The sequence below is a fragment of the Typopeltis vanoorti genome, chromosome 5 (assembly GCF_054136105.1).
Source record: "Typopeltis vanoorti isolate ZY-2024b chromosome 5, IOZ_Tvanoo_1.0, whole genome shotgun sequence".
Classification (NCBI taxonomy): Eukaryota; Metazoa; Arthropoda; class Arachnida; order Uropygi; family Thelyphonidae; genus Typopeltis; species Typopeltis vanoorti.
In genome coordinates this window covers 7,857,832-7,881,748 of record NC_143553.1, presented here as the reverse complement: position 1 = coordinate 7,881,748, position 23,917 = coordinate 7,857,832, and the positions used below count along the sequence as shown (strand labels likewise).

General features: G+C 37.8%; 1 protein-coding gene across 4 annotated transcripts in view; it reads left to right on the top strand.

Moving 5' to 3' along the window:
- The window catches only part of LOC150106214 (neuroglian-like), an 888,579-nt gene that overhangs the window by 736,749 nt on the left and 127,913 nt on the right, over nucleotides 1-23,917 (top strand). For 3 of the 4 annotated variants that reach the window (XR_016548353.1, XM_090393040.1, XM_090393041.1), the window contains one exon: nucleotides 11,931-12,147. Coding sequence is in view for 3 of the 4 variants with exons in the window: in XM_090393040.1 (XP_090249166.1) it covers nucleotides 11,931-12,147 (217 nt within the window). In the remaining variant the exon portion in view is untranslated. The remainder of the gene's footprint in view (nucleotides 1-11,930; nucleotides 12,148-23,917) is intronic. The other variant, XM_090393042.1, reaches the window with a different exon arrangement.

Here is a 23,917-nt window from a genome sequence, read left to right as displayed (position 1 = left end):
AAAATGTTTTTTGCAAGTGCTATATACAAATTTGCATTATAAATAAATCTTATCTCTTAAAGAGAAAAGGGATTGAGAATGGGAAAGTGCTTCATAGCCAATGCTGATTCTGAAAATAGTTTCTCAGCCCTATAATGACTTCTATGTGGATGTATAACAACTGTTATGCAGCAGTTGTCTTATGCCATTTCATCCTGTGTGAGTGAATGTCCAGAGCATGTGTGGTTTGTGTTGCCAGTCTTGACATGCCATAAATGGAGGCAATTATTAGTTTCATTTTCTGTGGTTAACTGCAACCAGCATGCATGATCACAGTCAAAATGATTCCCATCCCTTATATTCATGGTATTTTAAAAAAGATAACTAAACTCCTGAAATATTATCTCTGTACCACTTTCAAACCACACATGCAACTACAACCTTCATCCATTCTCCTAAGGATGAATCAGCTTCATCCTCTTACTTATCCTAGAATGTATAAAGTTCTTTGCAACTTAGCTTGCACAGACTGGTATATCTCTGATATTCACCTTGAAGAACATCTGTAATCATCCATATGGCAAGTTTGGACTGGCAAATTATGCTCAGGACATTCCTTCACAGAGGATTATATGGAAGAAGGCAATTATGCTGTATAGAAGTTGCTGTAGGTATGAGAGACAATTTTTAGAATCGGCTTCACTTATGAAGCTCTGTGCCTATCTAAGCCTATCTATACATATTTCATATAAATGTATATAGATAGACTTAGGTATTAATTCTATGCATAATTCAGGAACTTTTATGAAATATGTAGAAAACAGACTTCATCATGATCATCATCAAATTCCTGCCATGTACCCTCAAGGGGTGTACAGGATATGATAGTACTACATGAAAAAATTACCTCATTACTAACTTCCTATCTACAATTTTCCTCCAAATCAGTCTGTTACTTGTCAAGACTCCAACATTATCAGATATTATATTTCTATCACCTAAGGCACTTTTACCATATCAATCCACCTATATTTTGGTCTTCCTCTAGGTCGTTTTCCAGCCAACCTCGCAGATAACACTTGTTTTGCTAATCTTTCCTCGCCCATTCTGTTTAAGTGACCATACCACCTTAGATTAGCTCTGCTAATGCATTCCTGGATGCTGACAATATCAAGTTCTTCACTAATATCCTCATTTTTAATATGATATTTCCATTGATGCCATCTGTTCATGCCTCTAATCTTTCTCACGACTCTCATATCTGCGGTCTCTAGTCTTTGGTCAAGTGTTTTACTTCTGACCCAGCTCTCAGATCCATAAGTTAAAATTGGTTTGAACACCGTCTTGTGTACGGCTAATTTAGTGTCCTGACTAATTTCTCTCTTATTCCATATGAATTTATTCAGTTGACTTCCTACCATACCAGCTTTGTTGGTTCTATTGTCTATTTCCATATTTAATTTATCATCTTCACTAAAAATTGTGCCTAAGTAGCTGAAATGTTTTACTTGTTCCACAGGTTCTCCATTCACAACGCAATTGACATTTTCAACGATTCTGCCTATTTTCATTGTCTTTGTCTTTTTATTGCTGACCTTCATACCATATCTATTACAACGGTTATTCAATTTAGTCAAGGAATCTTGCAGACTTCTAGCAGATTTATTTAGAAGTATCACATCATCTGCGTAAAGTAGAGAGCTGAAATTAACATTTCCCATTTTGATATTTCAGGTTTAATATTACTTTTTAAGATTACTTTTCTACATAATGTGATCCATATAGATAATGAATAGCAGAGAGGATAACGTACATCCTTGTTTCACACCAGATTTAACATTAAACCATCTTTCTGTACTTCCTTCACTTCTAACTGCTGACTTATAACTCAAATAAAGACTAAGTATTGCTTGATATAATGCCCCATTGATACCATATGACTAGCGGAATTGCTTCTCTCTTGGCACCTTGTCGTATGCCTTTTCTAGATCGACAAAACTTAAATATAGATCTTTGTTATATTCCCATGCTTTATCAACTATTTGTCATAAAGTGAAGATCTGATCCTGACAGCCTCTATTTGGCCTGAATCCAGCTTGTTCTTCACCTAGCTTTTCTTCCGCAATTCTTCTCAACCGTTTCTCAAGTATACTTAGATAAATCTTACCAGGAACACTCAGTAGGGAAATACCTCTGTAATTCTCACATTGTTTTATTTTCCTTTTTATATATGGGTACTATGAGAGCTCTACTCCAATCATCAGGAATGTGTCCCTCTGTCAAGGCTTTCTGAACTATGCAGTGCAGAAACTGTAAGACTTTTATACCACCATACTTTAGCATTTCTGGTCGAATATCATCTACTCCTGCTGCCTTTCCACATTTCAAGCCTTTGATGGCTTTTTTCTACTTCAAATATGGATATATATTCCTGACTGTATGCCTGTTGAGTGTTTTTTTACCACTGTGCTGTCATCACTGCTTGTTTCATTTAGCAATTTTTCGAAGTAATTACTCCATACATCAAGGATATCTATTTCTCCTGTTTTCATGTCACCTTTATCATCTCTAACTCCTTTTACAGCACTCTTTCCTCCATTCCTAAGCTTCTTCAACAACCTCCAGAATATCTTGCCACCTTCTTGATGTTTATTTTTTATGTTCTTGCCAAAGTCCTCCCGTAACTTCTGTTTAGCTAGTTTTACACACTCTTTAGCTTTTTTAAATTTGTCTCTATTCTCTCAGAGCACAAGCTGACTCATTTGCCAGGAACTTTTGATATGCTTTCTTCTTTTCCTTCACTGCCTCTTTAATTTCCTGTGTCCAACATGGAGTTCTAATTTTTCTATCTTTGCAGACAACTTCACCACATGCCTCTCTATCTGAATCAATCAGGGTTTTCTTCAAGGCTTGCCACTGAATCTCCAAGGTTTGTTTCCTGTTCTCAAACTCTTTCATTTTTCCTTCAGTAATGTTTGTGTATTTTAGTCTACAGTTCACATCTGAGAGCTGCTCAACTTTTATTCTCTTTAAAACTTTCTTACATATTATTCTTTTCAATATGAAATTCAATTTTATCCTGCTCAAGACTAAATAGTGATCACTTCCAATTTCAAATCCTCTGGACACTCTGGTGTCCGGCACCAGGGAGAAAACATCACTATCAACAATAACAAAGTCAATGAGACTTTTCTTATTCCTTGCCTCTTCTCTCCATGTGAATTTGTGGACATTTTTATGTTGTTAGTAATAACTAGTCAACGTCCTGAGCAGAAATCCAACAGGTATTTGCCATTACTATTTGCTTTGCTCTTTTCTCGAAATTTTCCCAAAATATTTGTATATGTCTGACAATCATTTCCTATTCTGCTATTTAGATCCCCAACAAGGACCAACTTTTCTTTTTTCATTGTGTCAGTTGCTTTTTCTAAAGCATCAAAAAATTCCTCCACTTCTACCTTTGTAGAACCTTCTGTGAGACCATAGGCACAAATAAGTCTCATTGTCCAGTTCCCCATTCTCATATTTGCCCACATCACTCTACTTGAGAGTGCCTGCCATTGAAGAAGATTAGCCTCATATTTAGTGTTGAATACTATGGCTACTCCTTTTCCTTGATTGTCATTGCCTGAACATAAGATTTTGTATTTATTGCTCAGAAAGATCTCACCAGTTTTTGTGTTTTTTGTTTCAGTTACCCCTATTATGTTGATTTGGTACTTATGTAATTCTTTAGATAGCTCTATTTCTTTGCCATTCAGGCTTCTTAACTCTCTGGTGATGTTGAGTTGGGGTGTGTTTTCAGATTTGTTCCAGTAGCTGACTTTTCGCTGTTCGCCCTGGTTCCCTGGCGAAAACAATAGGGGCCTTGTTTAACCAGGCGATGCCCCAGCCGGCATGAAAATTTGTCATGTTGTACCATCATTTTGTATTTTGGTTTAAGCCAATAAGAATACAATTTGGTCGGCTAAATCCCAAATTGCCAGCCCATCCTCGTTCGTTCTGTATCCAGGTAGATACCCAACACTGTGCACCACGAGAAGGGGAAAATTGGACATTAGGTCAGAAGCCCTGGTCGGTTCTCTGCATTCCTTTAAAGGCTATGTAGAGTTATATAGCTTTGACCCTTAAGCACCCCAGAAAACAAGACTTTGAGAATACTATTGATGATCTTGTGTGGTTATTTTTAATAACAAAATTAAGCATTTAATATCTGATATTGCTTTCTTAAGCACAGTTAATAGCAACAAACGTTGGAAACACTTCAGATCTCATCTAGGATGCAAGAAATTTTTTAATAGTTTTCAAAGTAAAAAATTATGTAGCTGATCTCATACACAAGGCAGAAGGACCACAAAAGAGACACGTGGACATATATAGAACATTGTGGAGAGGAAATTTACTATCCCATATATTTAGGTTTATAAAGACTTAATGGAACCTAGGGATAAATACATAAAGAAATGGTGTATTTTTTTGTGTGTGTATTTATATACACTGGGCGGACACTCAGTGTGTGTGCACACCCACCCACCCACACACACTTACCATAGGTAAGGTGCATCAAGCCATGTAACAAGTCACATGTTTGTAGCTGGTATAAATTGTCTGAGATGGAAGTGCAGAGAGTCAACTACAAGTGCTACCTGCAGTGAACAATAGACCACACTCCCTGAATGTGACCTTTGGATACTATGAAGGATAATATGTAAAAACCACCATTCGTCGGCTAACACATTAAATGAGGATTTCCATGGTAGGACCACAATATGCAAGCTGCTCAGTACTCGAACCTACATGTAATGTCATCTTCAGTGGTGCAAAAGCATGTACAGTGAAAGGTGGAAGCTTAGATGACTGTGGTTATAAAGCGCAAATCATGCCACACTCTCTAATGAGCAGATGAATGAGTATGGGTGGCACATGAACATTTCTTACCAGGATGTGTAACCCCAACTACAAAATTTGGAGGTGGCAATGTAATAGTATGGTTCTGTTTTTCCTGGTTTGGCCTTGGACCTCTGTTTGTGGTGACCATTGTCTCCTTCAGCAGGACAATGCACTGTGTCATAAGGCTGCTGCTGTACCTGTGTGGTTTGTGGATATGAACGTAACCACACTTAACTGGCCTCCACAGAGTCCTGATCTAAATCCTATTGGACATCTGTGGGATGAACTGGAGCATTGGGTGAGATCAACGGATATCCACCCCACAACAGTCCAGGCCCTTATTACATACCAATAGGAGGAGTAGTCTAAAATTCGTACTGATCACTGTCATACACTTGTGGAAGGTATGTTCCATAGGATTGCTGTAGTCATTGCAACAAAAGTAGGTCCTACATCTTGTTAAGCCATGGCTGTACACACTATTGCACACAGTGCTAATTCAACCACGCATTAAACTAATTCAATGTGTCTACATTCACAACACACTCAGGCAATATACACCATGCACCAACCACTCTCCTTGCTCCTCTGTTCACACCCTCCTTATACTGTTTCCAGCAGTGCCCTCTTTTTATTATTTATTATTATTATTTCCCAAGACCTCATGGAGTCAAAGACTCATCTGGGAGGTCCTTTTATCACACACACATCTCATCATACCATATCTTAAACACACTCAAACTCCTTGCAGACACAACACACTCAGGCAAGGCATTCCAATCATTCACAACTCTGCACGAAAAAAACCTGCTTCTCACTCCCCTACTCACACCCTCTTTATACAGTTTCCAGGGGATAACCACTGGTTCTCCCCTGATCTCCCCCTATTCTCTGTAGAACTTCCCCACCATTGATCTTATAACAACCCCTTACCAACTTGTAGGTCTCTATCATATCTCCCCTCTTCCTTCTCTCCACCAGACTCTGCAAATTACATATTCTCAATCTTTCCTCATACTCAACATTCCAGAGGTCAGAAACTACCTTAGTCAGTCTCCTTTGGACCCCTTTCCAACATCTCTTCATCCTTCTGAAAACCAGGTGACCAAATCTGGGCACAATAGTCCATGTGTGGCCTAATCAAAGCTTTATACAATGGAAGAAGAATCTCCCTACTTCTACACGTCAGTGTCCTCCACATCATTCCCAGAAGTCTTTGTGTTGTCTTCACAATTTTGACGATGGGTCCCCTACATTTTAGATCCTTATCCACTATCACCCCCAGATCTCTTATTTCCTCTACCTTCAACAATATATTCTCACCAAGCATAAATTCTGCATCCCATCTTTGTTTTCCAAATTTTAAAACCTTACATTTTGCAACATTGAACTCGCATCCCCATTTGCTTGCCCAATCACTCAATTTCTTCTTGCAAGGCCACAACATCTTCACTACTCTTTATGGTTCGTCCCAACTTTGCATCATCTGCAAACAACTGAATATCTTCATCCAAATCTTCGCCGATATCATTAATATACAAGTTAAATAGTAATGGCCCTAAAACAGACCCCTGAGGCACTCCACTAGTGACTTTCCTTTTCCTGGATATCGCACCCCCCATACACAACTTGTTGATACCTATCAGATAGCCAGTCTCCAATCCAGTGCACTAATCTAATATCCAACTCCATCTGCTCTAGTTTGACTGTCAACTTATCATGAGGTACTCTATCAAACGCTTTTGCGAAATCCAAGTATATTACTGTGTATCCTTCTCCTCTGCCCAAGGAAGCAGTCACTTTATTGTAATAAGTAAGTAGATTACTAAAACATGATCTCCCTTTAGCAAATCCATGCTGTCCATCAAAGATTATACCATTGTTTTCAACCCAACTCTGGATCCTAGTTCTCACAAGCTTCTCCAACGACTTAACCACAACACCTGACACACAGATAGGCCTATAGTTTGATGCTTGAGTTCGATCACCTGCTTTATGAAGTGGCACGATCTTGCCCTCCTTCCACTCTTTAGGAACTTGACCAAGTGCAAGACTCATGTTAAAAAAATATGTCAAGGCAGGTGTCAACTCTCTGGCACATTCCTTCAGAATATGTGGTGATATATTATCACTCCCACAGCCTTATTTACATCTAGTTTATTCAACTCCCCAAAAACCTCTTGCTCACTTACAGTCAGTCTCTCCTCCCCATCATCAGCTGCTCTCAATCTCTCCATGAAGTCACATTCACAAGATTGAAAGATCTTTATGAACTGCTCATTAAGTATCTCCACCACACATTCTGCAACTGCTGTCTTTATACCATTTCCTCTTGTTCTACCATCCTCTCCCTTGATATGAAAAATCTCTTCCATGCAAAGAACCTATTCCTCACTCCTCTGTTCACACAACCTCGTTATACAGTTTCCAGCAGTGGCCTCTTGTTCTACCATCCTCTCCCTTGCTCTGAAAAATCTCTTCCATGTCAAAATGATAACAACCCCTGACTACTTTATATGTCTGAATCATATCCCCCCCCCTCTTCTTCCTATTCATGAGACTACGCAACTTGCATTCTCTCGATCTGTCTTTGTACTCCACATTCCAAAGACCACTGACCACCTTTGTGAATCTTCTCTGGAACATTTCCAAAATATCCTTGTTACCATGAAAATCTGTTGACCAAACAATATGAGGCCTGATCAAGGCCTTATACGATGGTATTATAACCTCTTTATTTCTGCATGTCAGGGTCTTCCTCATCATTGTACCATGTGACTATTATCCGGTGTGACGTCCTCATTACTTGTGTAATGTGGCCCCTGAGTTCCAGGTCCTTGTCCACCACCACCTCCACTCTTGGATCTCTCATCTCCTGTACTTCCTTTAAAGCTTTCCTTTGCATCCCATCATTGCTTACCAAATCTCAAAATCTTACACTTTGCAACATTAAACTGCAGCTCCACATACCTGCAATCTATTCAAGTCCTCTTGTAAGGCTATAACATCCACTTGACTCTGCATTGCTCTCTCCAGTTTTTTATCATCTGCAAACAGCTGCATATCACTAGTTAAACCTATCACAATATCATTAACATACAAATTGAACAACAATGGTTCCAAAACTAACCCTGCAGCACACCACTAGTGACCCTCCTCTTTCAGGATACTGCACCCTCCCCCATATACAACTTTCTGATACCTATCTTACAGTCAGTCACAGGTCCAACTCGCAAGTCTGTTATCCAATTCCATCTGGTTCAATTTATTTACCAGCTTGTCATGTGGTAGTCAATCAAATGCTTTTGTAAAATCCAAGTAAACCACTGTATATGCATCTCCCCTGTCCAAGGTATTTGTCACTTTGTTATAGTACATAAGTAAGTTAGTGAAACATGATCTCCCTTTAACAAACCCATGCTGATAACCACAGAGAATACCGCTGTTATCAGTCTATTTCTATATCCTACTTCTCATCAATCTATGTAGTATCTTCATCACAACTCCAGATATAGAGATTCACCTATAATTTGAAGCCACAGCCTTATCTCACCACCTTTATGCAGTGGAACAATTTTACCTTCTTTCCACTTTCTTGGAACCTGTGTCGTTGTAAGATTCTTATTAAACAGGCATGACAATTCCCTGGAACATTGTGCAATGTGGCCCCTACTTGACCATCTACGTTACCATCCACTTGACATTCCCTTAAAACGTGTGGTGATATGTTATCAAATCCTATTGCCTTACTATTGGCATCAAGGTTATTTATTTCCTCAAATGCTTCCTGCTCACTCACAATTAAACCATCCTCTCCTGTGTCATCTACACTTAAGTTGCTCATGATTCCACGGTGATCAGGATGAAACACCCTTATAAATTGATCATTCAATACCTCAACGATGTCTTCTGTTGAAGTTACCATTCTACCATTTTATGATCTTTCTACTTGCAACATATCTAAAAAAAACTCTCTATGGTTTTTCTTCACCTGATTTGCCAATTTCTGCTGATACCACACTTTTGTTTTGCTTACTAACTGAGTCACTCTCCTGGTTTGTTCTTTATATGCTTCATGTAACTGATTACTACTATTATTTATCCTGTACTGTCTCCAAAGTACCTTCTTCCAGATTTCATGCTTAAGCCCCTCATTCATCCATTTTACACCTACCTTATTAAACCTTTTGGCCTTTGGAATACATTCCCACATTGATGCAGTTATGTATTTCTTTGTCATTTCCCAAGCAGCATTTATTTCCTTACCACTCAACTCCCATTCCATGCAATAGCTCCAAGCTGCTCCTAAGCTTGTCATAATCACCACCCTTATAGTTCTACATATATCATCAAACCAATTCAAATGCAGTCCTTCAGTTTAAAACCACTCTAACTTCCATTCAAATTCACTCCATACATTCACAAATTTATTTATGACTTCTGCATTATTTCAATCTTGGTATATCTTCTGGCTCTGACTCCCACTAATGTCGTGTTATGCAGATATTCTGCTGACATGGCCCTTATTGGGGTTGCTTCAGTGGATACTTTTCCTTGGGTGATGAGTGGTTCTGCTTGGTGGTAGAGTGAGCCTGTCATTGAGTAAAACTATTGTTTATCTTTTGAGTGATCAAGATTTAATGGTTTAAATGATTTTCTCAGATCACTCATTGAGGTTGGGTGATCTGGAGAATCACCCTAGTTTTTAGAAGAGGTGCACGTTTAAGCATGTATTACTGCATTTCTGAAGCACACCTCCACCCACTGTCAAGCAAAAAAAAAAACAGAGTTTTTTAATAGATCTAGCTGAGGTAGGTGCACAGTGTAGTAATATGATGCAATTCTTTATGCAATAGTTCATCTGAAGAACATAAGGAGTGGGCCCAATGAACTAGCATTTTAATAGTTCCAGCATTTTGACTGGGATGGTGATGAGATTCAGCATGGGTATAATGGCCTGTATGAGTCTTCTTCCAAAAAACTGAGAAATGTAAGTTACCATCTACTTGACAAAGAATTAAAAGATCTAAAAAGGCTAACTGCTTATTTACTTCTTCTGCTAGGGTGAATTGGATTCTTGGATGAAGTGCATTTAATTTAGAGAGAAACTGTTGTAATTCATAAGAAGAGCCATTCCAGATAGCAAAAATGTCATCTTCATATCTGAACCTGTGAGTAGGTCTAGGTGAAATTTACTCACTTCTTCAACTAAAGAACTGCTACTTATATAAAAAATACTTTGGATTTCAAAAATAAAATTTTGGATCTTCATTTGGAAGCTTTGGGTATTATGATTAGTTTAGACGTTGTTTCATTATTTACTAATGTTCCTTTATCTGACAGCATTGAATTACTACAACAAGAATTACTAATACAACAATTACTACTTCAGACATTGTTCAAATATTTGATTTTGTAATATGTTCTGGTTATTTTTCCTTTAAAAACAAGTTGTATCAACAAATCGAAGGAAGAGCAATTCCATTTCTCCTGCTATCGCCAACTTCCTTATGGAGCACTTTGAATGATGTATTTTCAAAAACATTTCACCTAGACCTTCTCACTAGTTCAGATATGTAGATGATGTTTTGGCTATTTGGAATGGCTCTTCTTATGAATTACAACAATTTCTCTCTCTAAATTAAATGCACTTCATCTAAGGATCCAATTCACCCTAGCAGAAGAAGTAAATAAGCAGTTAGCATTTTTAGATCTTTTAATTCTTGGTCAACCAGATAGTAACCCACATTTCTCAGTTTTTCAGAAGACGATTCATACAGGCCATTATATCCATGCTGAATCTCATCACCATCTCAGTCAAAAGGCTGGAACTATTAAAATACTGTTCATCAGGCCCGCTCCTCATTTTCTTCAGATGAACTATTGCATGATTTCCACTTTTTTTTCTAATGGTTATAAGAATTCTGTCATCAAAAGTGCTTTGAACAATTTTGGCATCTCTAACACTCTTCAAATACAGAAGAAATAACTCGTATTCTTATCGCTTATGTGCAAGGCATTAGTGAACGCTTAGCAAAAATATTAAAACCATTAAATATTTTTGTTGCCTTTCGCCCTATCAGAAAAATCTTCACCTTTCTCACTTCTCCAAAGAACATGCTTCCACATCTCAATTATCCAGGTGTCTACCAGATTCTTTGCTCTTGTGGGTTATCTTATTTCAGACAAACAGGAAGATCTGCTTTTATTCAGCTACAACACAAGTCTTATATTCAATACCTTGAGCAGTCTGGACTAGCAGAACATTCCATCATCACTAGACATAGCGTTCATTAAAAGAAGACAAGAGTCCTTCACAAAAGTCAGTTCCTCATGGAACGGCTTTATAAAGAAACATGTGAAACTTTTCTTCACTCTCATAACTTAAATAGATTCAATGGTCTACATCTATCCACTTTGTGGGAGATAGTACTTTTTAAATCAGCTAATCTTTATTAATAATAAGCCAAAAGGCTATTTTACTGGCTACATAAGTTAAAGGGAGATGGTAAATCCCGTTTTATTTTATAGCCAGGTATGAAACTCGGATCGAAATCCATCGAATCGATAGAGTTGCATGCCGAAAAAAACTCTATGGATTCGATGGATTTTGATCCGAGTTTCGTACCCAGCTATAAAATAAAACGGGATTTACCATCTCCCTTTAACTCAGCTAATCTTTATTAACTTTATTTTATTTAAAGGTATACGCACACATATAGATTTTTTTTTTTTTTTAAATAAGTTAGGAAATTTAATGAATTTTTTTAGTTATCTTACATTAGCTACTTAGGTGGTGCCTTTTGAAATTGTCAGTTATTGTTTGATTAGCTTTTTATTTACATGTACTGAAGATGTCTTTGATACTTAGCCAAAAATTATACTAATAAAATAATATTTGATATGAGTTTATTCCATTATTATAATTTATTAACAAAATTTACAAATATATATTGAACTTGATCCTTAGATAAATACTCAGTGAATTCTGATATGTTTATTTTTGTTCTAATTATCTATATAAGTATCAGATTATTTTATTTTATCTTTTGGTCCCCAAGCAGCAGTAGCTGCTCCAGAATCGACTGAAAATTTTGCCACAGCTGCCTGGTTTATTGGTATGATGTGTGCAATTGCTCTTCTCTTACTGCTTTTAATAATTGTATGCCTGATCAAGAGGAATAGAGGAGGAAAATATTCCGTACATGAAAAAGAAGCAGCGCAAGGAAGAGACTTGGATTATCCTGATGATGGTGGTTTTAATGAATACAGTAAACCGTAAGTAATTTTATAATGCTTTGCTAATCAGATATTATATTCTTTTGATTAGCTTTTAAATATTTAAATTCCAATAATTTGTTTAAAAAGGTATAAGAAATGAGAGAAAAGTAGCTACTAATATCTAATGTTTAATAATAGTTTTATAATAGTTATAATATTATTATACTAATTATCATCAAATTCCTGCCATGTGCCTTCAAGGGGTGTACAGGATATGATAGTACTACATGAAAAATTTACATCATTACTAACTTCCTATCTACAATTTTCTTCCAAATCAGTCTGTTACTTGTCAAGACTCCAACATTATCAGATCTTATATTTCTATCGTCTAAGGCACTTAGTTATCTGGACGATTTCAACCAAAGGTGAGTTAGCCGATCTCATACGGCGGTAGCAGGGTTTTTTCTCCCAGAAACTCGGGTTTTTCATCCTGCATACAGACAAATCGGCCCTTCAGAACACACACAATTTACTGACAAAAAATACTAGTTGTGGTGGTGGAGGTGGGCAGTAGATGGCGTTGATTCATAGTAGAGGTTCAGTGTAGTGGTTGAGACAGCTGTAAGTGTTCTCTCGCGATGAGTCTTTGGACTCCTTGGAGGTATCAGGAATAATAATAATAATAACCCCCAGAATATTTTGCCACCTTCTTGATATTTATTTTCTATGTTCTTGTTAAAGTCCTCCCATGACTTTTGTTTAGCTAGTTTTACACACTGTTTAGCTTTCTTATATTTGTCTCTGTATTCTCTAAGAGCACAAGCTGACTTATTTGACAGGAACTTTGGATATGCTTTCTTCTTTTCCTTCACTGCCTCTTTAACTTCCTGTGTCCACCATGGAGTTATAATTTTTCTATCCTTGCAGACAACTTCACCACATGCCTCTCTAGCTGAATCAATCAGGGTTTTCTTCAAGGCTTGCCACTGAATCTCCAAGGTTTGGTTCCTGTTCTCAAACGCTTTCATTTTTCCTTCAATAATCTTTGTGTATTTTAGTCTACAGTTCACATCTGAGAGCTGCTCAACTTTTATTCGCCTTAAAACTTTCTTACATGTTTATTCTATTCAATATGAAATTCAATTTTATCCTGCTCAAGACTAAATAGTGATCACTTCCAATTTTAAATCCTCTGTACACTCTGGTGTCCTGCACCAGGGAGAAAACATCAATATCAACAATAACATAGTCAATGAGACTTTTCTTATTCCTTGCCTCTTCTCTCCGTGTGAATTTGTGCATTTTTATGTTGGAGCATGGTGTTAGTAATAACCAGTCCACATCCTGAGCAGAAATCCAACAGGTATTTGCCATTATTATTAGCTTTGCTCTTTTCTCCAAATTTTCCCAAAACATTTTTGTATGTCTGACAATCACTTCCTACTCTGCTATTTAGATCCCCAACAAGGATCAACTTTTCCTTTTTCATTGTGTCAGTAGCTTTCTCTAGAGCCTCAAAAAATTCCTCCACTTCTACCTTAGTAGAACTTTCTGTGGGACCACAGGCACAAATAAGTCTTATTGTTCAGTTTCCCCATTTTGATATTTGCCCAAATCACTCTACTTGACACTGCCTGCCATTCAAGAAGATGAGCCTCGTATTTTGTGTTGAATACTATGACTACCCCTTCTTTTCCTTGATTGTCATTGCCTGAATATAACATTTTGTATTTATTGCTCAGAAAGATCTCACCAGTTTTTGTCTATTTTGTTTCAGTCACCCCTATTATGTCAATCTGGTACTTATCTAATTCCTCCGCTAGCTCCATTTCTTTGCCATTCGGGCTTCTTATGTTGATAGTACCGATCTTTATCTGTGGTGATGTTGTGTTTTCAGATTTGTTCCAGTAGCTGATTTTTCGCTGTTTGCCCTGGTTCCCTGGCGAAAGTAACGGGGGCCTTGTTTAACTGGGGAACGCCCCAGCGGGCATGAAATTTTTTTAATGTTGTACCATCATTTTATATTTTGGTTTAACCAATAGGAATACAATTTGGTCGGCTAAATCCCAAATTGCCAGCCCGTCCTCGTTCGTTCAGTATCCAGGTAGATACCCAACAGGGTGCACCACGAGAAGGTGAGGATGGTCGGTTCTCCACATTCCTTTAAAGGCTATGTGGAGGTCTCCTTTCAGTTTTACAACTTTGACCCTTAAGCACCCCATTATACTAATTAAATTAGTATAATGTTAAGATAGCTATCAAAAAAATTAATACTTTGATATTAATCTTGTTTCAAAATTTTATTCCAAATGGATTCCATTTCTTATAATGGAATAAGCAATTTAAATTACTACACTTTCTCATTGAGTTGTTGCATAATGAAGATTAAAGTAAAGCCACCCGAAATTTGCTGTCAATCTACATGATCTGACATTGAAGGAACAGGAGATAAATTTATATTAATTTTATTTAATATAAAATAAAAGTAAATTATATAAGTTATGAAGGGATTAGTAAAAGGGGACATACTTTGAAGTTGTATAAGGAGGGTGTGAGCAGGAGCATAAGGTGTAGGTTCTTTGGATGGAGAGTGGTTGGTCAATGGAATGATTCAGTTGACATTGTGGTGAATGCAGATACATTAAATGAGTTTAATTAAAGCACAGTTTGATGGGCTTGTTGTGTGTAACAGTGTTTGCCTCCTACAATGAGTCTTTTGACTTCATGGTGGTCTGGTGTCAGTAAAACTAATATTATTATTAATAATAATAATAAATTAATATTTATTATTGGTGTCTATGCATGTCAGAGTTTCAATGAGCAAGAATATATGTTTATCTGTAACTGATGAGGAGAAAGTAGAACAGTAAAAAAAAAGTGAACTGAAAGAAAGAATTAAATAAGAAAAAGCTATAAATATTTAATCACAAAGATATGAGGATAATAGGTACATAAAATTTTTGTGGATCACAATGAAGAAAGGAACTTATTCCTTGAGCAAGAGGAGAGTACAATAGTTATATTGCACTTATTTATCCAAATGACCTACAGAACAGACAGAGGAACACAGCATGAGAAAGGTGATGAAAAAGCTCCAAGAGGATGTGAATGCATGTGTAAACAAAAAAGGAAGGGAGATGACTTGGGATCAAGTGAAAAGGGTTGATCTGAAGAAGGTTCTAAGATGAATAAGGAGAAAAAGAAATGGCTTGAGTTAGTATGGAGAAGTCACATCAAGTAAGTGGTATCAGTGAAACTAGTTATAGATCCAGGAATAAACTGCTGTGTTTGTATACAAATGCTAGAAGTGTAAGAAACAAGGCAAATGAAATGGTTGCATTAATTGAGTCTGTTCACCCATAAATTATTGGAATATGTGAGACGTTGGATGAGGACAACATCCTGACAGGAATAGAGATGGAAGGGTATGATGTGTTTTGTGAGGATAGAAAGGGTAAAAAGAGAGGAGGAGTGCTATTGATGATAGAGAAAGAGTTGAGTCCATTTTATTTATTTAGCGTATGATGTACAGATCTCAGAATAAAACATACAAATTACATAAAACAGCATAAAAACAATTGTAAAAATCATATTAAAAGGGGTACACTAAGTTGAAATTATTAAACATCAAAATTAAGAATCAGGAGTCAGAGCTTAATCCTTAAATCCCAGATCCATTCCAGGGATTCTGGGGTCAGTTAAAAAAGTCCTCTTTAGAACCCGAGAATGAGTAGATAGGGCACTCAAGCACAATATGATTGATAGTCTGGATCCCTCTTCCGCATTCACAGTTTGGAGTATCGGACCAGTTCCATTTATGCAAGAGATGCTTACATCTCCCATGTCCTGTTCTGATCTGATTTAAAGTGGTCCATTCATGTCTAGGAAGATTGAAGCCCTCCAGATGAGATGTCGGATTTGTGATGGGTATTTGAAGATTGGAGGTATGTTGAAACCAATACTCTCCCCATGACTCGCATAGGTCAAAGTTCTGGTCATTTATTTGTATTGCAGTCCTCCAGGCAGGGTGTCTGGATTTCAGTCTTTGTGAAGTATGGAAGGAAATGTCTTGGTGGATAGGCAAGGAACTGTTTCCACACCCTGCCTGGAGGACTGCAATACAAATAAATGACCAGAACTTCGACCTATGCGAGTCATGGGGAGAGTATTGGTTTCAACATATAGCATTTTTTGGTATTTCTTGGGGTGCTGATGCCAACATCAGCACCCCAAGAAATACCAGCAAGTTTATGCATTATATTACTATGAGTTTTTAATTTCCCAGCAATATTTTCTAGATGATATTTGAATGTCAAACTTCTAGAGTAACTCCTAGGTATTTTGGATGATTGTTAAATTTCACCTGTTTATTTCTGAAGTAAAGTTTTGGGATATAGTTAGCCTGGATATTACTTAAATGAAAGGATGTGATTTTTCAGTTTTGTTCAGGTTAGGTTGTAATCGCCATCGTCTAAAGTATTTATCAAGTACAGGCAGATATTCAGTTAAGGTATTCTCAGCATACATGAATCTCCGTGATGCTGTCTCTGGGATATCACTAATATATAAGTTAAAGAGCAATGGGGCAAGAACTGACCCCATTGCTCTTTAACCAAGAACTGAGGCAGGCCATTTTTAATCTTAAAGAATTTACTTTGCGATTCATTGAGAGATACTTGTATCCATCTGTCTGCTAGTATTTGATTAATTAGGTTGGCTAGTTTTGGTGCTTGGATAGTTTCTAGGAATTTTAAGATAAGACCCTCTCTCCACAGGTCCACGAATGCTGCTATTGTTTTCAATTGTTTTTCATAATCTTCTCTATAAAGTTTGTCAAGACTAGTACTTGATCACAACAACTTCCCTCAGGTTTGAAGCCAGCCTGTTCCTGTGGAGTTCTGTTATGTATACTTGAAGAAATTCTGTTGTATAGCATTCTTTCGAGAAGCTTCAGGCAGATACTTAACAAGGCAATAGGATGGTAGTTGGAAGCAATTGTAGGGTCTTTGTCAGGTTTTAAGACAGCAATGATTTTAGATCTTTTAAAAATTGATGGAAGTATGCCAGAGTCCAGGATATTATTGTATATAGCAGTAAGCCATTGAATAGTTTTTGGTCCACAGTTCTTAATGAATTCAGGGTAGATGTTATCGAGTCCAGCCGCCTTCCCAGTCCTCAATGAGTTAAGTTCCTGGGAAGTGAAAGCCTGAGATAGTGATGATGGTGGAAGATCAGTTTTGAGATTTTTTAGTTTTTGTTTCACCTCTCTTGTAGCTACTTTATCTTGAGGATATTTAGTCATTGAGACTATATGCTTTGCAATGTGTTTTGGATCTATGACGGGCAGTTTACCAGAAGTCCTTGTATTAGGGTCGAGCTTCCTAATCAGGGACCAAGCTTTTAGACTGGAATGGGTAAAATTAAAATTGTTCATTGTTTTAATCCATTTGTCTTTTCTAGCATTGTCAAGAGACTTCAGTAGCTCAGTGGCAACTGTAGGGTTATTATTATTAGTAAAGAATTCTTTATACAGTTTTTCACTGTCACTATTCCAGCCAGGGATATATTCTCTCCTAAAATCTCTTGGTAGTTCGTTTGGCAACACCAATAGTTAAGTCCATACAAAGTAGAGATGCAAGGGGGAAATAGTGCCAGTGATTTTGAGGCAGTATGATATGAGATAGAGGTGAATAGAATGAAATACTTAGTTGGATGTTGTTATAGACCTGGTAATGTGAATGGTATTGACTATGAAATATATAAACAAATTAGCCAAGCAAATAAGAAAAGAATGATTTTAACTATGGCAATATAGACTGGGATGATGAGATAGCAACTAGAAGTAAAGAAAATGAGTTTCTTGAGTTTTTGAGGGACAACTACCTCTTCTACCTATACTCTTCAGTTTCATACTTGTTTGGTGAGTTCATAGTTGTTTGGTGAGTTCAAACCTTCAAAATTTGGCCATGATTCAAAGTTACACATTTTTTCCCCATTTGGCTGAGTATGTGGAACAATATTATTTTGGTAACCCATATGGAGTCAAAAGACTCATCGTGGGAAGCCCACTCTCAACCAGCAACATGTCTATCATAATGAGCTTTGGAGATATTTACACAGCCTACATTCACAATGCACTCCAGCAATTCCACTTAACTCTCCACGTAAAAAATCTACTCCTCGCACCCTTCTTCATCACATCTTTGTACAACTTCCAGGAATAACCTCTTGTTCTTCACATCTTAACATCCACTCTTTTTATAATTTATTTTCTATTAATCTGATAGAATCCCTTAACTAACTTGAAGGTTTCTATCATATCTCTTTTCCTCCTATCCACCAATTACCATAATCCACATTCTCTCTCTCAACACTCATCATACCCAACACTCCAGAGTCCTGATATCTCTTTGTTTACCTAGTTTTGCCACATCACAATGAAAAACTAGGTAACCAAATCTGATCACTATGTGGTCTGACCAATACCTTAATAGAGGCACTGTCACCTCCTTATCCCTACATGTCAGTGTACTTTTTATCATAGCAGGAATATGATGTGCAGTTTTTGCAACACATGATCTTCCCCTTGAACTTCAGTACTACCTCTGCCAACACTCCAAGGATCCGAATCTCATCTACTTCCTGAAGTACAGATTCACCAATACAGTACATATCCTTATATATCTGTATCCCAAAGTGTAACACCTTGCATTTATTATATTAAAACTGCAACCCAACTCATTTGTCCACACTAAAAGTCTATTCAAATCTTCCTGTAGAGAATTAATATCAGCCTGACAATTAGGTAGAATTATCAGCCTGATAATTCTACCTAACTTTGCATCATTAGCAAACATTTGAAGATCTTCAATCAATTCACAAGAAATATCATTAACAAATAAGCTAAACAGTACGGGCCCAAAAACAGAACCTGGAGGCATGCCACTGGTCACCTTCGTTTTCTGAGATACGGATTCATCATACACAACTTGCTGGTATCGTTCAGAGAGCCAATCTCTGATTCATCTAACCAATATACTATCTATTCCTATCCTCTGCAGCTTGTGTACCAACTTATCATGTGGTAATCCTTTTATAATAAAGTTACAAGAACATTAGCTGAGGGAAAGGCATATACTGCAATTTTCTTAGACTTAGCGAAGGCATTTGACAGGGTGCCACATGATAAGCTGATATTTAAGTTGCAGCACATGGGTCTGGATGTCAGATTGGTCAACTGGATTCAGTATTGGCTGTCTGATAGGTATCAGAAAGTTGTTGTGTATGGTGGAGCAGTTTCAAGGAGGCAGAGGTTTACAAGTGGGGTCCCACAGGGCTCGGTACTAGGACCTATATTGTTTAGCCTTTATATCAATGACATTGCCAGTGGATTGCAACGGGATATTCAGTTGTTTGCGGATGATGCAAAGCTGGGAAGGATTATTAGTAATAGTGCAGATGTGGTAGCCCTGCAAGAGGATTTGAATAAGCTAGATAGATGGGCAAATTAATGAGGGTATCAGTTTAATGCAGCAAAATGTAAGGTCTTGAGGTGTGGGAAACATCGATGGGATGCTGCATACTCTATGGGAGGAGTTATACTGGAGGAAGTTGGGGAGACAAGAGATCTGGGGTTGATGATTGATAGAAACCTGAAATTTAGGGGACATGCTGCAAAGGTGGTGAAGGTAACACAGAGGATTTCTGCAATTGTGAGAAGGACACTGACCTGCAGAAATAAAAGGGTTATCATTCCATTGTATAAGTCTCTGATCAGACCACACTTAGACTATTGTTCTCAGATTTGGTCCCCATGATTTGAAGCAGATAAATTAACTGTGGAAAGGGTACAAAGACAGATGACAAAGATGGTTTCAGGACTGTACAATTTTGGTTATGAGGATTGGCTGAGGGAATGTGGACTGCAGAGTTTGGTGGATAGAAGAAGGAGAGGTGATATGATTGAGACTTTTAAACTGTTGAGAGGTGGTTACAGGGTTGTTCTTTCGCTTAGTTGAACAGCAGGAAGGAGTGATGACAAGAGGCCATCCCTGGAAGTTACGAAAGGAAACTGTAAGCAAGAGGGGTGAGGAGTGGTTTCTTTGCATGGAGGGTGGTTGAACCATGGAATGCATTGCCTGATGGAGTGGTGAGAGCGAGAACGGTCAATGAGTTTAAGGAGTGGTATGATAGACTTTGTGTTTCTTAGGGGGGGGGCCTCCCCTCGATGAGTCTTGACAGACTTTATGTTCTTAGGGAGGATCTCCCACACTGAGTCTTTTGACTCCATGGAGGCCTGAATAATAATAATAATAATAATATAAATAATAATGGGCGAGCACCAAAGCAATGGCAGACAGGCATAATAATACCAGTCTTTAAGAAGGGAGACCAGAAGGATTGCAGTAACTATCGTGGCATCTCTCTGCTCAGCCTGCCTGGGAAAGTGTATGCTAAGTGCTTGGAAAGACGGTGCAGGAGCATAGTTGAGTCAAAGTTCCAGGAAGAACAATGTGGCTTTCGTCCTGGTAGAAGCACAACTGACCAAATCATCACTTTAAGGCAAGTCTTTGAGAAATCTTGGGAATATGCCAAGAATGTCTACACGTTTTGTGGACTTGGAGAAGGCATATGACCGGGTTCCTCAGGATAAGCTTGGGCAAGTAGTACAGGAGTAGGGAGTGGATGGTCAACTCTTAGCTGCCATCAAGTCCCTGTATGAATGCCCAGAGTTTTGTGTCAGGGTAAACAGCACAAAGTCTGAACCTTTCACAGTCTCTGTTGGCCTCCACCAAGGGTGTGTTCTGTCACCCCTCCTTTTCATAATATTTATGGACTGGATTGATAGGCACAGCCGAGGCAGTGAGTGTCAGAATTGGAAAATGTAGCATTGGACGTCTGCTTTTTGCAGATGACCTAGTTCTGCTTAGCTCTTCCACAGATGACTTCCAGCGGACCCTGGATAGGTTTGTAGCTGTTTGTGCAGATGCCGGAATGAAGATCAGTGTGACCAAAACTGAAACATTTGTGGTCTCAAGACAATCATCCCAGTGCACTCTAAATGTAAGTGGAGTCCCAATGAGACAGGTGGAGAAGTTTAAATACCTTGTGTCCATATTCACGAATGACGGAAAATGGGACGTAGAGCTAGATACTCGAATTGGCTTAGCAAGCTCAATATTGCAGGAGCTTGGCTGTTCAGTAGTATTGAAGTTGGAGTTAAGCCAGAAGGCAAAGCTGGCTGTCTTCAATACAGTCTATGTCCCCATTCTCACCTATGGTCATGAGAATTGGGTAATGACCGAAAGAATGTGAACACGAATCCAAGCGGCTGAAATGAGGTTCCTTCGAGGGGTTGCGGGGCTGACAAAACTCGACAGAGTCAGAAGCTCTGCAATTCGGGAAACCCTCAATACTCAACCGCTGCTTCTCCGTGTTGAGAGATCACAGTTACGCTGGTACGGGCACCTGGTCAGGATTCCACAAGAGAGGCTCCCTCAGAAGGCTCTCTTTGTCAAGCCAGAGGGTGGGAGGCCACGTGGAAGGCCAAGGACTCGCTGGATAGATTATATCCAAAACCTTGGGTGGACACATTTGGGAATCCCACCAGAACACCTGAACTTGGTGGCAGAGGATCGTGACCGTTGGAAGTTCCTCTTGCAGCTTTTGCCCCCACAACCCAATTAGGAAGAGTGGGCCTTGAAGATGTATGTATGTATGTATAATAATAATATCAAATTCTTCTCCAGAGTCCGAGAATGTCACTGTATGTGATTCTCCCTTGTCCAACACATTCATCACTTTATCACAAAACATAAGCAGATTGCTAAAACAAGACCTGCTCTTCACAAACTCATGCTGACAATCATACTTTTTCATTTTTAACCATGCTTGTCACTTTTCTGGCCTGCAGTTTATATTCTTCATGCATCTGTTCACTGCAAACTGTCTTGTACTTCCTCCATAACAAATTCTTTTGTAACACTGCTTGCTTGTTTTCAACATTCATCTATCTCACTCCTACTCTATTTATTCACTGAACTCATGGTATGCAGTTATTCATTACCTATGTTAGATACTGCCTTATCATTTCCCATGCACTATCATCATCTTTTAACACAATTCATCTACCCAATGTATTGATGCTAGTTGATTACGGAGCTTCTTATAATCACCTGTCTTATAGTTCCACATATAGACCTTGATAACAACTTTTTCCCCTGTTTGACTACGTTCCAAACCAATACCTCATGATCATTTTCACCAACATGTGTAAGAGTTAATACCTCATTCACAACCACATCCTGTGAGGATATCACCAAATAACCAAATATAATACTGATAAACCTCATGTTGATTCCATCACATGATGCTTTGGATAGTTATCCCACAGAAATTCAACAAATTTACTCTCCTTGTTAAAATACATCATTTCTTCTTCCGAGTCCACATTCCTATAATTAAAATCTCCCATTAGGATCATCTTCCTTCTACTCACCCAATATTAAAACTACAATCCCACTCATTTGTCCAAGCTAAAAGTCTAACCAAATTTTTCCTATAGAAAATAAACATCGGCATTATTTTTGATAATTCTGCCTAACTTTGCATCATTGACAAATGTTTGAAGATCCCCAGTCAATCCACATGAAATATCATTAACAAATAAGTTAAATAGCAGGAGCCCAAAAACAGAACCCCCAAGGCACACCATTGGTCACCTTCCTTTTTTGAGACACTACTCTATCATACACAACTTGCTGGTACCTTTCAGAAAGCCATTCTTCAATCCATCTAACCAAATTTAATCCCATCTTCTGCAGTTTATACACCAATCTGTCAGGTGGGAATCTATCAAATATCGTTACAAAGTCCAAAAAATCTCTGTATACGAATCTCCTTTATTCAACATGTTCATCACCTTATCATAAAACGTAAGCAGATTGCTAAAACAAGATCTATCTTCACAAACCCATGTTGATTGTCATAGAGAATCTTATGTCCATCAACCCAGTCCTGTATTCTATTTCTAACCAATTTTTCAAACACTTTGATCACAACTGCAAATATACAGACCAATCTATAATTGGAAACTTCTGTTCTCAAACCATGCTTGTGGATAGGTGTTATTTTGCCTTCTTTCCACTCCTTAGAAACCTTTCTCACTACAAGACTTTCATTAAATACCCAGGTCAAGGGCATAGCTAACTCTTTTGCACTTTCTTTAAAAATACATAGTGATATGTCATCCATTTCTACAGTCTTATTAGCATCTAACCAAAGAAACACTTGATACACCTCTGATTCTTTCACCTTTAATTTTCCTGATCCTTGCCTCCCTTCTACATGTTGCATAGCATCAATTACATCACTATGATATACACTGAATGATGTGTTTGTTAAATAACTTCGCTATATCACTGTCCATTATACGTTCAATCAGGGGCGCGCCGGCCATATGTGCAACGTGTGCAATGCACACAGGCACCAGGATAGTAAAGGCGCCAAAGATTTGATGTGATATTTTAAATAAAGTGAATTTTGTGCAAAATACTGCAGTCTTCATCTAGGAATCTCCAACTTGCTTTAGATGCATTGAATGATCTAAATCAAAATAGATCTGATGAAACTTTCAAAGAAATTGTAGAAAGCTCAAAATTAATTGCAGCAAAATTTGACGCAGAATCTGTATTTTGTAGTAGTGGACCACTGAGGCGACATAAAAAGACAACACAATTTGATTATGGACATGAAAATATAGTAGATCCTGAAATTTCATTTAAAGTGATTTTTTTTCTCTGCATAATAGATCAAACATTACAAT